We start from the raw sequence: 16,992 nt of genomic DNA, 5'->3' as shown, positions 1-16,992 counted from the left end.
TACTGCAATAGGCTGGCAAAGTTGCTGTAAATACAGTCTAAAATGGTATTCACTGGCTGTTCATTCCATACCCCAACCTATGATGTGGTCACTTTGCAGGGGGAAACCCCATCACTCCAAGACCCAGGGGGTACCCTGTTCCACACTGGACTTCTTTTCTTTACGTTTCCTCTGACAAATTCTTTGTCTTAAGCTCAAAAGCCAACAGTACCTCCACTGCTGCTGCGGACAAAGCGTATGCCATTTACTGCAGCTCAGCTAACACAACGTAAATGTCTACGTTCACTCGCTGGTCTGAGACACGGGACTCCACTGTTAGTGGGGTCACCCAGAAACACTGAACTGACAGGTATGTTTTAAAAATCACCTTTTCATTAAAAATAAGAAAAAAAGAAAAAAGCAGCATAACGTCGCCTGGCGTCAGGTCATTGAATTCTGACTAAAACTCAAGAAGGGACATGGTTTTGTTTCCCCCTTTCACCAGGTCACAGTTAGACATCAAGCAGTGCTTCAGATGGTTGCCACGCAAGCCAGAGAGGCCACGCTTGTATGACTTACTGGCAGTAACCCAGACTTGTAGAATTTGCTTTCTAATCACACAAGAATCAGTATGAAAATCACATTGACAGCTCAATTACCACAAGTCCAGCTGTGACAGTGCTGCATTAAAGGGCAAAGGAATTTGGCAGAAAATCAACCCCCCTGGTGTTCCAGCTTGTCCTTGGATGTCAAAGGGGCCGGGGGCGCTGGGCTTAGATGCTGACTGATGCCCAATGGGACTCCAGGAGTCTGGTTGTGTCCAGTATCAGCCTAGTGGTGCTCGATGACACTAGCACAGCCACGTGCAAGAGTGGTCACGTTCACCAGAGCTCACACGCTAGACTGATACCAGCGCAGTCCATTGGAGCAGCAATGGACACACAAGTTCTTGGCATTGCCAGGGACAAACTCACTGCCTGCAAAGCACGTGCAAATTGCAAACAACAACACAGCCTTGTTCTAAAACACACCAAGTTGCAGAAGCAACACTATACAGATTGCTAAGTTTGCCGAGGCACGCTCGGTGTAAACGAGTGTTTGAGTCTTACCCAGAGGTGTCTCTATGGGGGGGGGGAAAAGAGGCTCAGCCTGTCGACTGATCCCAGAAGTCAAAGATGGTACGTGACTTGTCATCGATGACATCTTCCCTAACCTCCTCCTGTCTTAAGCTATTTTTTATATTACTTTTTTTACTTTTCAGGTGGAGCCTGAGTGACTCCAGTCATACATACCTTTGTTATAATTGGTATAACATTTCCTCACTTTGCTTTTAAAGGTATAAACTAGAGACAATGCAGAGCACAGGCTCAGTGGGAGCCAGTCACACCCGGGAGCCCGTCAGCTTTTGGGATGGAGGTGTGTTTTGGTATTAAAACGAGATTATAACAAGCCAAGTTCGCTTCAGGACATGAGTTTGTCAAGAAGATGACAGACTGCAGGCCTAGGGTAGCAACCCCCCAGCTCATCAGTTCCGTGGTATCATCACGTTCCCGTCCTGGCGACGGTATCGCAGAGCCCGGCCGCGGTGCCTCCATGGGCTCCACCCTCCGTGTCAGTTCTCACAGCCAGCACACCAGGCTGCCCTGCTGCTGCCAACATCTACAGTTGCAGGTTGTGTTGCCCAGGGAATCACTAGGAAGCAGATTTTTGTGTATCAGCTGCAATCCACTGGGGAGGGGAAACTCCCTCACCACTATGTAGGTGAAGGTATCTTAAGTGCCCCAGCAATTGCTCCACAACAGGACAGTTTATATCCCTAAAATCTCTGATTAAACTTCAGAGTTTCCCTCACAAAATTATGACGACGCAGCATAACTACTCCTGTCTAACCAGAGGTGAGATAATACAGTCTTCAGCTCAATAAACAATAACCCAGCACAAAACCACAACCACAAGCAATCCATAAGAATCTTACAAAAAGGGCTTACTGGAGAACATAGTTTTTTCACTCTAAATCCCCCCATTTCACTGCCACTGTTACAGAAATAATTACTAAGTGATGATGAAAGATGACAATAGCCTTGCTCATTAGACAGAAAAGACTACAAAGGTATGTCTTCTAGAATAGCACAATTCAGGGGTCAGCTTGTACATATGGACAATAAAGGTTTTGCACCCCAGCAATTCATGGATAGTAGTATTCTTGTGATCTCTTGTTGTCATTAGCAGGCAATATTTGAATAAATTTTAAGTATCTAGTGCAGCACCAACACTACATGACTGTTTTGAAGAAGAGTCTAGGTCTTGACAAAAAGTCTGAAAAATACAAGTCATCCTGAAAGGTATTTTTTGAAAGAACACAAAAAATTAATTCGAAGTGTGTGAATAAGTCAAATACTGTAAAAGCACACTACAGTAATGTAATCAAAATCTAAAGTTAACCCAGTTTTTTTGTGTTAAGATCTACAGTAGTGGATGATTCACTAAGAATGTGCAGGTAGTGAAGGATTTGCTTAGAACAGTAGAATACAAGGACTGTACATGTATCTGTGTAAACATACACCCCCACCAAGCTGTATATTCCAAAAATAAGCATTAAAAAAGACTCAACTGCTTCTCATTATGTTAAGGTACACAGCATGTGATAATGTTACTCCACATTTTTTCCTCTGGAGAAACACAGACATTTGTGAGAGTCTCATTTACATTTATCCTATCAATTTTACCACACCATTTTATCCCACAGGAGTTGCATCCGACATACAACTCCATTCAGCAGCCATCTAGTGCAAGTTAGACCAAGTAACTTTGAAATGAAGCATTTTAAGATTTGAAATTGGAAAAACATGAAAGTTATATCAACAGCTACCCTGTCTCCAACGACGTATGACAAACTTGTGCAATTCTTTGCTGACAAGAGTATCACTATCCCTGCAGTTCTGAGAAAGCTCTTCAGCAACTGCAGTAAAACTATGGAGTACCAAACTGACACATCCACTGACTTTAACACTTCCCATTCACTATTTCAACTATCACACCTTCACAAATCAGAATCCCAGCTAATCTCAACAGAACCAACTCCAGCCTTTTCTGGTTTTTAGGTCATTTTTGCTACTTAAAGGCATACCTACATCAGGACAATTGGTACAAACTTGTACTTCACTGCAGCAGCCTTCGTACAGTTCTTATTCTGATGCTGCTTGACTAAATCAATATTGCAGCCCCTCCTTGCTACACTTGCCCTTATCAGCTTTTTAGTAAAAGCTACCTATGCTTTTTGTCACTAGAGCTGTACATTGAGACAACTGGAAAGTGAGGTAAGTTTACACCAGCCTAGTAAATATACAGCCTTATTGTTTGCAGGCTAATAAATAAAAACCCAGCTAACTAGCATATCACAATATACTGATAAATTGTCTAGTTTTAATCCATGGATTTTTAGAAGTACTTAATATTTAAATGGGTACAAATTAAGGAACTGCACCACTCTCCTTTTATCCACTAAATATTGGAGGTTTTTTTAAAATCACTGCCTCATCAACAGGAAGACATGATTCCTGCTCAGTTGTATGAGTGATGGAACAATTTCTTGTTCCAATACCAAACAGGTATTTCTTAAGTCACAGGCACTTTGAGAAAAGTATACGCATCTATATTGCAGCCAGTGAAAATACACTCCACTCTTACTCCACTCTTACCGTACAAGCCGATGAAACAAAGCTGCTTCTGATGTACTGAAAGCTTACATGAACAGCAGACAAGAAAAAATTATCCAATAGGCAGCAGACGTGTTTTTCTTTGCTTAGGACACCTAAAGAGACCCTAAAACTACCTAGAAGTTTTAGATTATTTAAAAGATGCAGTTTTATTTTTGGATTTCATGGTTTTGATTACCAGATTCCATGTAACTTCAAAAGGCCAACAATAAGGGAACCAAGGTCAGGGCGCACAAAAAAATCTGTCCTAGAAGCTAGTGGTGGCCTTTCAGCTCTTTTATGGCAGCTACTCAACAGGACATTCCTGTCCATCACACCTACGTAAAAACAGGCAGCTTTGTGAAAGGCAGATCAGAAGTTAGGCTAAGCTCTCTTACATCTCCCATGACAAAAGATACACAGGCTATGCACAGAGCAGTGACAGGGTATCATCCGATTCCAGTCTCTTAAGATAAATCATTTGAATTCCATACAAAGTGAAACTGAACCATGACAGGTGAAATCTGAGAAACCGAGAAAGAAAGTGCTGCTATAACTTTATAGCAAGATCACTATAACCTTTTCTTTGACACAAATGTTAAAGTTGCTATTCAACATCTTCAGTAGTCAAAGACTCAGCATCACCAACTCTTAACCAAGGGAGACATGACACATTACATCAGAGGTTATGCAGCAGGTCCTCCTTTTAACAATTAAAAGCCACAACTGAAAAGCAGCAAAAAAGCCTTTAAAAAAAGGCTTCTGCATTGTTTTAGGAAGAATCCTCCCTTTAATTTCAATTTGGATCTCAGTTACGTTAAAGCCTGTAAATTGTACGAGAAACAGCTCAAGGCATGAATGAAACGTAATAGGAGAGAAGCTGATGGAAAACTCAAGTCTCATGTACCCACCTGTCCTTGCTGCAATGAGATGTGTTGCTTTGTCAGGATCATCAGCGCTCAGTACCAGATTCTTCACAATTTTAGCTCCAAGTGCTGTGGCATGATAGTGTTCCCGTGTTTTCTCAATGGGGAAGTTTGTTGGGTAGAGTCCGCTAAATATTATGGTTACATCTGCCAACACTTTACTTTTCAGTTCTGGCACTATTTTTCTGATGTCCGGAATTTCCTCAATTTCTTTTTTCAGGTATTTATCATACTTTGTGTAATAATCAGTGTGAACTCGCACAAGGATCTCTTCGAGGTATATTAAATGATCATCATCATCTGTATCATCCTCCTCCTCCTCTTCCTCCATACTCTGGTCTAAGGACTCACCCATAGTAATCCCAGACTGTTCGCTGTTCTGAGACTCCGTTTCAGCCTCTTTCTTGTCTGCACACCCATTTCCTAAATCACAAAGGCTTTCCTGTTCACTTTCTTCTTGTGCTTCAAGATCACTTTTGTCATGAATACTGTCACTAGGCAGAGATTGCGTGTCCCCAGAATGGTTCACCAGACCATCCTTTTTCTCACTCGCATCAGTGCAACTCCCTTTCTGCAAATTAACATCCTGCACAGGTTGGTTGGATTTCTTCCAGCTTCTTTTTTCCTCATTCTCACTATCTGATACAGAAGTGGACGACTTTCTGGTATCCAATCCACCGTCACTGTCGCTGTCACTAGACAGTTCAAAGTCCAAGTCATTGGTTGTCTTGTCTCGGGTTTGCTGCTTCTCTATCCCTGTTCTACCACCTTGCTCTGAAAAAATCTGAGATTCTTTTGTATTTGTCAAATCATTAGCGACCTCACTGTCCACTTTATGATCAGTGCTATCATTTAAGGAGTCCTGGGCATTAACTTTATCACGAGAGTTCATATCCCAGTCAGATGTTTCACTGCTTACAGCAGTACTTCCATTTGCAGTGCAAGTATCCTTCGTAGCTTTCTTGAGACCGTTGCTTTGTTCTTCTACACATATAACATTCTTTATTTCTTCAGCATCTTTTGCTGATGTCACTGCTGAATCCAGTGCCTCTGGTTTTGTAGAGTGGTTTACTAAGACACAGGAAAGAAAGAAATAAAACATACACATATTTTCTCAGGTTTTTTTTTTTCTAAAACTTAATCAAAATTTCATTTTCTTTTTCCTTAAACAGAGTTTACATATGCAGGTAGACTTCACTATGTTTAGAAGTGACAACTAGGCTTGTAAAGCTGTTAAGATATCTTAGGTGTCAACAATTACTAGAAAGAACTGGCAAACTTAAACTTCACTTTTGTAAAGAAGCTGTGTAAACAGCTTTGGTTTTGGTTTTGGGTTTTTTTTTCGTTTTTGGGGGGTTTTTTCGGGGTTTTTTTTTTTTTTGAAAAATCACACAGGTCATAAGTAATTATTTGTTTATGCAAACATTAAAAGGATTTATGTTGTAGTATGAATTTTACAGTTACACCTCAGGGCAATGAAACTACTGCAGAGAAGGAAAAAAAAAAACAAAACAGAACCAAATTCTCTTTAGAAAGTCTCAATCCAGCCACAGCTACAGGAACTTCCTCTATGAAATTCCATGGGTTTTATATGTTTCCTATTTTTCTTAACCAAAATAACTGTATTTTAATAGTTGAAGAGATAGACATGTTTTAGCAATACAAAGGCTGTTCGAGGTTCATTTGAGACTGCAGGAATGCAAGTAAAAGTAATAGACACAAAGTCAGAAAAACAGTTTTAGGATGTGTCTTCAGCTGTCTGCAGAAGAGACAGACAATTAAAGAAGCTGTAGACATCCAGAAATTTGCACACAGACATTCATTAGGACCACGGGGTGAAGTCACCCTACTTTGTCTCTCTCTTGCGTGCACGTCCCTGTCCTGCAAGCAACAATACCAGCCAAGCATAGAGGTCCCATGTCATAGTGGCCTGATTCAGTTTAACTACATTATTATTGTTTCCATATTGGACATCACAAATCCGTGGGCCCCGATGGGATACACCCGCAAATGCCGAGGGAGCTGGCAGATGTTATTGCCAAGCTGCTCTCCATCATCTTTGACAGGTCATGGAGGACAGGAGGTGCCTGAAGACTGGAGGAAAGTCAACATCACTACATCTTCAGAAAAGGCAAGAAGGAGGACCCGGGAAACTGCAGACCAGTCAGCCTCCCCTCCATCCCCAGAAAGGTGATGGAACAGCTCATCCTGGCTGTTATCTCTAAACAGGTGGAGGAGAAGAGGATTATCAGGAGTAGTCAGCATGGATTCACCCAGGGGAAATCATGCCTGACCAACCCGATAGCCTTCTATGATGGCATGACTGCTGGGTGGATGAGGGAAAGCAGTGGATGTTGTCCACCTCGACTTTAGCAAAGCTTTTGACAATGTCTCCCATCACATCCTCATAGGTAAGCTTAGGAAGTGTGGGACAGATGAGTGGACAGTGAGGTGGATTGAGAACTGGCTGAAGGACAGAGCTCAGAGGGTTGTGGTCAGTCGTGTTGAGTCTGGTTGGAGGCCTGTGACTAGCGGTGTTCCCCAGGGGTCAGCGCTGGGTCTGGTCTTACTCAACATATTCATCAGCGACCTGGATGAAGGGACAGAGTGCACCCCCAGCAAGTTTGGTGAGGACACACAACTGGGAGGAGTGGCTGACACACCAGAAGGCCGTGCTGCCATTCAGCGAGACCTGGGCAGGCTGGAGAGCTGGGCAGAGGAACCTCATGAGGTTCAATGAGGGCAAGTGCAGGGTCCTGCACTTGGGGAGGAATAACCCCACGCCCCAGTACAGGCTGGGGGTTGGCCTGCTGGAGAGCAGCTCTGTGGAGAAGGATCTGGGAGTGGTGGTAGACAACAAGTTGATCATGAGCCAGACATGTGCCCTTGTGGCCAAGAAGGCCAACGGCATCCTGGGGTGCATGGAGAAGAGTGTGGCCAGCAGGTCGAGGGAGGTTCTCCTCCCTCTATATTCTGCCCTGGTGAGGCCACATCTGGAGTGCTGTGTCCAGTGCTGGGCCCCTCAGTTCAAGAGGGACAGGGAACTGCTGGAGAGAGTCCAGCGGGGGGCTGTGAAGATGATGAGGGGGCTGGAGCATCTCTCCTAGAGGAAAGGCTGAGAGACCTGGGGCTCTTTAGCCTGGAGAAGAGAAGGCTGAGGGGGGACCTTCTCAACACTTAGAAAATATCTAAAGGGTGGGTGTCAAGAGGATGGGGCCAGGCTCTTCTCAGTGGAGCCCAGTGACAGGACAAGGGGCAACGGGCACAAACTGGAGCACAGGAAGTTCTGCCTCAACATGAGGAAAAACTTCTTCCATTAAGGCTGGCAGAGCACTGGAACAGGCTGCCCAGGGAGGTGGTGGAGTCTCCTTCTCTGGAGACATTCAAAACCCACCTGGATGCGGTCCTGTGTGACCTGCTCTGGGTGGTCCTGCTCTGGCAGGGGGTTGGACCGGATTATGTCCAGATGTCCCTTCCAACCCCCACCATTCTGTGATTCTGTGACATCTTTAGTTCAAGAAAAGAGCGATGTCACAAATTAAAAAAACCCCAAACCTTAGCTAAACTGGAAAAAAGCCCTGCAATTCTTTTCCTTAGACATTGTCCATCAAATACATTTTGCCCCCAAATTAATACTAACATAGTGATACCTTCTAAATCCACTATTTGCATCATGCTGCTGAGCCTACTCAAAGTTCTCGTGTCAAATGCGAGAACACCACGTTCACTAGACACTAAAAACCCCACACTAATTTTATTAGCATGATTTAGGCAGGGAGGTCAGCAGAGATCAAAACATTCATTTTCAGCAGTATGCTGAGACCAGAGTTTATTAACTATTGCTTCAAAGTGGGGCAGGGGAGGGGACTGAAAAGACAAAACCTATAGAGAAGAAAAAACTGCCTTGTTTTACATGGAGCAGGGAGGAGAGAAACTGTCCTCCTCCACATGTTCTTGAACAATTTGGTGTATTGCCAAATCAGCTCTCCAGCCATAACAGCCAAAATGCTATTACCAGCGCTCCACTTTTTCTGTGGTGGCCCAAAAGGGAAGATATCAACAAGAACAGTTCAGTTTCACCAAGTTACTTGCGTTTGTGCCGCAGGAGCACTCCGTCAACTAAAACAGTCTAGGATGGCTCATCTGAGCACAACAGCAATAATAGCAAGACCACCACAAGGACTTATATCAGTCACATTTGACCAGCGGAAAAAGTTGTAAAGGCGGTTTTAAAACAATGTAATTACCCTTCTTCTTCATTTGAATTTCTCTTGATCCAGGAGGTGCATTAATATCGCCTATCCCCTGAAAGTATACATATTTCTTCACAGTTATCAAATTGGGTGCAAACTTCCAAACATCCTCTCTGTCATCAATGATGCAAACCATGGAATCCCCACATGGGAAGAGATCTCTAAGAGACAAAAACAGTTGACAAATTTAATCCAGTTTTAGAAAATGAAAGCAGTTTCTGTTGATGTTCTGGTTTATTATGAGCATGTCTGCAGGGCATTCTTATATATGAACTTACAAACTAACCAGCAATATTAAAATTATAGAAGTCAAAACAAAATATTCAAACTAATTGAAGTTGTTAAAAAAGGAAACGGTTATTTGTTAATCTGCATCCCAAAGGCTAGAAGAAGGAACCTCCGCAAGAACAAAACATTATAGGCTAGTTTTCACAGTTTAGGTCGACAAACAGCCCAAAGCCAACTATCACATGGTCAATACACTATCTATATATAAACAGGAAAAAGACGCAACTGCACTTTTTAAGAAGTAGACTCATTCAATCCAAGAAAAAGGAAGCAAAAAGAACTAACACTTACATCGCTTAGGAGAAGGAGGTAGAGTACTCAAGATGTACACATGCATATGAAAACAGGGCAAGACAAGAAAAAAGCTTCTCATTTGCTATGACCAGATGGGAAGGGTGCAACCATTTTTAATCTAGCTTTATGAAATACTAAACATATCTGTCTTTTAGAAAAAAATCTTGGCTTTATACTCTGAAAAAGATCAGAACCTGAATTTAGACTAGAATATGAATTCAAGGCTCTAGATGACCTGATTTCCAGAAACACTAAAGAACAGAAGCTGCTAGATGTATAGCACATCTGAAAGCCAGAATACTAGATATTCAAACAGGAATTAACATCAAACTGAGAATTTTGGTTTAATTAAAACCCCGCAACGTACAAGTCATTATTCAAGAGCACCAACCATAAAGTAGAAATATGGTTATTATAACAAAAAGTATAAGTGAAAGCATGATGCCGTTGCTTCACACTCTTACTGTTCTAGTAGAACAGAACACATGAAGTAGCCAAAATGCTGCAATGCCGAACATTCCAGTTTTATTGAGATGGTGTTGATATTTAAGAGGCAGAAAAAGGACTATAAACATGTTAAGTACAGAGGGAATAATCTTCATTATATTTAGCATATTCTGTCTCTTTGTTTAATGCACAAGACCCATATACATACCTAAGATTCCCAGTTTTAGAAAATGGATCAATACATTCATCCCTTGACAATATCCGATGGGAAAAAAGCTTCTTTTCAGGATCCAAAAAACCTTTTGAAAGAAGAAATTAGAAAGTTAACGTTCATGATGCGTGTTCCTTGTTTATGTTCTATACAACCCAGCTATTTTAATCCGTGCAACAGCAGTTTAACGAACAGAATTTCAAGGAAGGAGTTATTGCATGGGGGAAAGGGTAAGCACAGCAGATCAAGTATTTGTAACTAATGCAGTGGGATCAATTTTTAAAATCCCGTCTCATTTTCTTTCAACATAGCAACAAAATTGAAACTAAAATAACTAAATTTGTGGCAGCCAAATAAATTAGGCTGAAAGTACAGCAGGTGATAGATACACATGATTTTTGCAACTTACATGTATCTCTCTACAGGTGGTTCTTTAAAGCTAAATGCTCTCCTTAGCTCGTTATGCCTAGGGACTGCAGAGGAGTCTCACAAGAGTCCGCAATGTGCTGCGATACTTAAGCACAATGGGCAAGTCAAGGGACAGTTTCAGCCGGAGCTCTTGCATTTGTAGGTTTTAAGTTGTACCTCTAACAACTACTTTAATACATTTCCATATAATGGATATATCCTGGGATTTTTAGAAATATTTAGGCCGAGTTTCAGTAACTTTTCTGACTGCACTCTTAAAGACACACCAAAAACAAAACGGGAGAAGTTGTGCTAGCTGATCTTAAAGCAAGATAAAATGCCACTATTTAGGAAAACGGTGACTTGGGTGCACAAACACACATGCACATGCTTCTGAACCTAGCCTCTAATAATGAAGTCCGTCTTCACGAGCAGATCACAGCCACGTAATCGCTTATAAAGCATTTTACATGCTAACCTGAATTTCTCATTTTACTCAATTTGCGTTGAAGTTAGCATGAACTTCTCATTATTATGTATAATACAACGCAGTCAATGCTTATCTGGAAACAACTTTAAAAAGTTTTACTTTATTCTGTTTTAAATGGTGGTCATCTTATAGGCAGAACCAGGGTTCAAAATGCCTATAGACTCTAAGGACCAACTTTAATTTTCTTTCAAGGAGCTCTGAGATTTGCACAGCACACATGTTCAACTCCTTTTAGAAGTCCAGCTCCCAAGAGTATGTTAAGTTGGGTCTCCAAAAACAGAGGGTATAAATTAAAAAAAAATAAAATCCAGTCATCACTTCTGAAAAGTTGATCCTGTATGTATTTAATATTAATGTGTAATTGGAATAACTTAAAACCCATAAAAGCAAGAAAATTCCGAGTTAAGGACAGAGGTTCAACCTTAACTCACCCGACTATGCTTAAGAATTGCTGCAAACTCGTAGAATCATCCCCTGTAGTGAGACCCTTGCAGTACCTAGGCATAATGAATTGAGAGAATTAGCTACAAAGATTTATTGCCATACACACAGATATTTCGACAAACTGCATAAGCTGCCATACAAGTTGCTGTTCTTCCCAAACGAATTCTCTTCTACTGATTATCTGAATACACAGGGACTCTCTGCACTAAGTTGGACAGGAGGGCACTGATTAAACAGTAGAAGCACGATGAGGCATTCAGTATCAGTGTTGTCTAGCTAAAACGGTAAGAAAAGGGAAGTTGAACTAGGAAAGCCCAAGCACAGAAACCCTGGCTGCCAGGGATCAGAGATGAGGAAGCATTCTGGAGCTTTTCAATAACGCTTTGGTAAAGATTTCATTTTAATACTTTCCCCTCCCCTTGATAATTCACCAAAATTAAACTGTTAGGTTTCTTTTGGATGTTGCCTAGCCAATTGAGTCAATAGAACAGAGAAAATCCTCATGTTTTCACCCGTGCAAGGCATAAATAATTTGTTTTCTTTAATAGGATGTTAATATCTTCAAATCTCTGAAAAGGCTCTATCAGCTATGCACTAACCTATTTAGTGATTCTACTCCATGCAAAAGCAAACAAGACAAGCGGCTAGATCACATACTGTTAGTTAAAACATCAACTTTTAATTGGTTGATAATTGCAAATAGAACATAAATCTGAGAAAACAATAAATTTACATTAAAAATAAGTAGATGCAGATACGTCCGCCAAGATAAAACTAAGGGCTAAGATTTAACTGTTTTACTAAAAAAAAATAAAACCACTGTTACACACTGCTTTCACTAATAGAATGAACTGGGAAACCCTCATTATGGAAAAACTCTACCACTTTCAAAATAAAAACCTTTTCACAACCTACATATTGAAAGATTTAGAATTTCATGATAGTACACTGCTTAGACATTAACTTCTAATAAAGAAGCTGCAGGTTTCAACTGATGATACCTTCCAAAGCATTGGTGGCTTTTTCTTTAATACATATCAGCAAAAAGGCATCTGTGTAGATGATATCACTTTTCCGTGGGGGCTTTTTGTTGCAAATTTCTAGGACTTCAGAGTGATGAAAGGGTCTATGTATAAATTCACTGAGTAACAGAAACAGCTAAAGTGTTCCTGAGATGTACTCTTACCTTTGTTTCATGTATTTATTTATTCCTATCCATTTCCCACTGCCATGTCCTGAAAAATTATTATGGTCACAGTTTGCTGCCTTAGTGTTGATAATGAATTTTTTCTTAACAGAATTTTTTTTATTGGAGAAGTATCAGTTTGCACAAGTCATTCCAGCAGAAGGATAAATGTTGATGAATTTCTCACTTTGTAAGCATGTTTAAAATAATGCTTTTGTAAAAGTCAAAATGACTGAAGACAAGGACTTGCTGTTTCTTCTCATAAATCAGAGAACGTGCCAAATATGCCTCTAAGTAGCTCCCTGAACAAACTGAAGACACTATCACTATCCTTTGCCATGTTACGAGGGACTATTCAGTAGACTTACCTAGCAGACTATTCCACCCCGTTTTTTGTTTTTCAGTATCTCAGAGTGGGTCTTTGCACATACAGTCTTACCAAGCTGCGTTACCTGATCTGATACAGACCCTCTTAGGAAAGTAAGCTTGTAAATAAGAGTTGTAAAGTTCAGTTAAAAAAACTGATGCAATGTTCAAAACTAACCCATATCGGGGAAGTCTCAAATCTTAGAGACAGATTGAGTTTAATAACAACTCCTGGTAGAAGTGATGTGACAGTAGGATCCAACACGAATTTCAAGAAGTCCTTTTAAAAATAAATCTAAAATTTAATTTCTGAAGAATCTGGTCACCTCCAGTTCTACTTCAGGTCCTGCTGCAGAACATGGAAAGAGCTGTTGACCCAGCCTTTCAATAGCATTGGAGACCTTCAGACACTGGTGATTACATATACACACATGTTCTGTCAATTATTTATTGAAACACATACTGTAGTACACTTCCTGTAGCAAACCGTACATATGAGTGCCCTCAACGTAGTCCGACCTTCTAGATTCTGCTATAAATCTTAAGAGTGATTTCACTTTGTGCTATTGTTGCCTAATGGCCTCTGAACTCAAAATTCACAGTGGCATTGACTTTTACAACCAGCATATAAGCTGACTTCAGTATTAAATACACCAAACTTCTCTTATGCAGAGTAGGGAAAAAATTAAGTAACAAATGGTAAAAATAATAATGTAGAACAGAAATACTACAGGCAGCTCTAGATTATAAAACCCAAACCTCATCTTTATAAATGTACTACAAGATACCACTCTGTAAATGCGTCAAACTAAGAAAGGGTCTAGGAGAAATTACTTCAGAAGACATAAATGGTGTTTATAAATGTCAGCTAATCCAACTTAACAACTGATAGGAGTCAGCTGGAATGAGAAAACAACTAACAAGATGTCACCTGTCTGCAAAATGAGGAAAAAGTGTTCCAGGACATGGAAGGAGCAGCTCAGAGTTCAGATTTCACACAGAAATATAGGATGTACATGGAGGACCTGAGAAAACCTGTTTCTTATGAAAAGATTCCTGCTATTTTGTTACAAGTACTTCCTTTATGTAACATAGTTTAATGTTTTCCCATTGCCCCTGAGAACTCTGAGAAATCATTTAACCAATACTGCCATCCAGTGCTCTCTGTATGTATTAGCCACATAATTCTCTGTTGCTGCATCTTGGTTACACAGGCCAGTGTGTGGATCAAAGGCTGTATCCACTGTTTCTCCATACCAACACATTTCAGCTGAAACCATCATCACTGTACAAGTAATCCACCTGTAGTTTGGAAGTTTTTGATGAGGTTAGACTGCTTCAGGCAAAATCCACAAGTCTGGGGATGTCAGGAAGCAGCAATATCCTGATTTGCTCATTTGGTGGCTATTTCCTCCATGGAACAGATGGAGCAGCTCAAGGATGATGTCCACAAAGAGGCTTGCCACATTATAAGTATCAGTCTGTGCCAGCATGGGGACTGCAGGGTAATCCAAATTTTAGCTCAGAGATTAAAATGAGGACTGCAGGGTACGGAAGTGTTCATGCGTTAGCAGTATCCAACGTATGATCCAGGAGTGAGGCTGACAAAGCTTTGGGAAGATTCTTCAAACAACTCAGCCAATAAATACTGAGTAATGTAGAAATGTTCACTTGGATGGGCAGGACAGCACATGCCTCTCCTGAACTTTCTTTCAAGGAGAATTAGTTGGACATCACAAATAGGTACCGCTTTCTGATTATCAAAGTCTTACATGTCATTACAAGCATCTTCTGTGGCTTACACTTAACACGCATAAAGAATTCCCCAATTACACATTTTTTTTCTAAACTATTCTAGAGCTGACTAGGATAGCTAGCTCTACAACTACTTTAGAATCTTCTTTGCTTGCCAAGAAGTGGGATCATTGGGATAGCATTGCTCAAGGCACTTGTGGCACAAAAAAGCAGATGAGAACGATACCTTAAAAAAAAGCTAGGAGGCATGGAACAGCAGCAAGGACAGTTTGACATGCAGAGTCATAACCTCAAACATTGTCAGTTATATTGTCTTAGTGTGACAGACTTGATAAAGGAATGTCTGAGGTGAAAATGCTGTTCTCTCAAGGAAGACTGAAGGTGAGGTGAAAGCCAGTTTTACACTTTAAGCACATGGTCACACTCCTATCATGAATCAGGCCCATATGCTTGCAGAACAGGGTAGGTTTCTTTTATGTTCGCTGGAAAAAAAAAATTCAGCCAGTGACCCACACCATAGACTATTATTGCTGTAATTTAAATGCAAGTTTTCAGCTACTAAAAGAAAATATTTCTAAATTCTTGAGAAGAGTATGTGAGAATACTGCTAGAGCTGTGCTTTCCCTCAAGTAAGTGCATCTCAGCTCCAGGACACAAATAGTACCATTGTAAATTGATTTATAGCAGCCAAACTTCCTTTGGTGAAAGGAAACAGCGAGGGGCGTGTGGTGTGGGCGGGTGGGTTCCCCAAAGGAGGAGATAATTTCATGCTGTTGATTTTTATGGAACTGTGACTTTAGATTTCTAAGACAACTGATGTTGCAGATCACATTTAGAGCCCATCAGCACCATTTCTCATTTAACTCAATAGGAAGGCACTAGTTGTTATGCCACAATCTGATTCTCTAACCATCAGGGAATCAAAAAAAGCACTTATCTGATGGGGAAAAAAAAGATTATTTCTAAAATTACAGGCCATACAGGCACTGCCTTGTAAATGAGCCAAGAATTCCGCTTACAGGACTATTTAGGAAGTGTTTTTGCACAAAACAAAGAACAAAATATTTGAAAACAACCACAGAAAGAAAACTAGTTATATGAGTATGAAGGCTGATTACATAAATATTGTTAAATGTCACACTACTCACCTGCAATTGTATGTGCATACAGTCTGCTGCCAAAAGTAAAAACATGTAATTCGTACAGCTTGGCAATTTTTTCCAGAAATTCCTTACAATGGGGACGCAAACGAGTATGCAACATAGGCTCACCTCGACCTAGCTGGAAATGAAATATTCCCTAGGAAGAAAAAGCATGTTTCATATTATCAAAATACCAAACAAAAATGCCAGCATTCCAGAAGTGCCCTCTTCCACTACTTTTATGCAGTCTGACTAGGCTAAATTTTGGCCACAAAGATTATGTGGATGAATAAAATCCAAAGCACATTTTCGCCCTGTGCCTGGCAGTCCAACACTAAGGTTTTCAACACAGGAAGCTGCACTGTTGAATAGTTTATGATCAAGGTAACTTTCACTCAAATCTTTACTTACAGCAAGCCAACATGGACAAAACAACTTCAGAAATTTCTCAGAAAAGTTCAGGATCTCACTCCAATCAGTACTACTCAGTGAACTACAATCAGATCAGTTTCAGTACATATTCAGCTCAGAGAAAGACTCTGTTCGATGAACAAAATAATATTTCTATGGAAACATACCATCAGATAGCAAGCCAGGAAACTTGCAGATAAAGACTCGAGTTAAAAAAAGATCTCAATATCCTCTAAAAAATTATTTTTCTTCAAACCATATATTTATACAGACGAAGACTTTCAAATACACAAGGTTTCTTAATCTTTAAGCTGAATATTCACTGTTCTCTTTCCTCTCAACTGCAAAGCACATTTACAGATTGTTTTTTGCTAGCAGCTGCGAACACACGCTGAACCTACTGGACAGGCGAGAATGGCAAGAGGAAAGAAAGAGGAACTAAGCAACCGCAGTCTGTGTGACACTGGAGTTGGAATTTGCATCCTCCTGTACAAGACACTGTGGACACATTCCAACGTGCTTCTTGTTTTATTAAAGTTCCCAAATCAGAAGTGTTACAAGCCAATAGTTCCCATCAGTTCAATGACAAGTGTTTCATGAAGAAAGTAATCAGCAACACCCAAACTCCCACCCCAAAAAGTGGAACTGAAAAAAAAAAAATCCCTAGAGATGTTCATGGAATCACAGACACAGTAAC

At 40.5% G+C, this 16,992-nt stretch overlaps 1 protein-coding gene across 1 annotated transcript in view; it reads right to left on the bottom strand.

The window, feature by feature from the left end:
• Window positions 1-16,992, bottom strand: part of CTDP1 (CTD phosphatase 1) — a 115,375-nt gene that overhangs the window by 77,753 nt on the left and 20,630 nt on the right. The window contains exons 5-8 of the mRNA XM_086472530.1: window positions 15,891-16,041; window positions 10,091-10,181; window positions 8,848-9,014; window positions 4,586-5,671 (exon numbers count right to left, since the gene is read on the bottom strand). Coding sequence (XP_086328656.1) covers window positions 4,586-5,671; window positions 8,848-9,014; window positions 10,091-10,181; window positions 15,891-16,041 — 1,495 coding nt within the window. The remainder of the gene's footprint in view (window positions 1-4,585; window positions 5,672-8,847; window positions 9,015-10,090; window positions 10,182-15,890; window positions 16,042-16,992) is intronic.

This window comes from Leptosomus discolor, chromosome 13 (assembly GCF_034619465.1).
Source record: "Leptosomus discolor isolate bLepDis1 chromosome 13, bLepDis1.hap2, whole genome shotgun sequence".
Lineage (NCBI taxonomy): Eukaryota > Metazoa > Chordata > Aves > Leptosomiformes > Leptosomidae > Leptosomus > Leptosomus discolor.
This window is presented reverse-complemented; position numbering and strand designations above follow the sequence as displayed.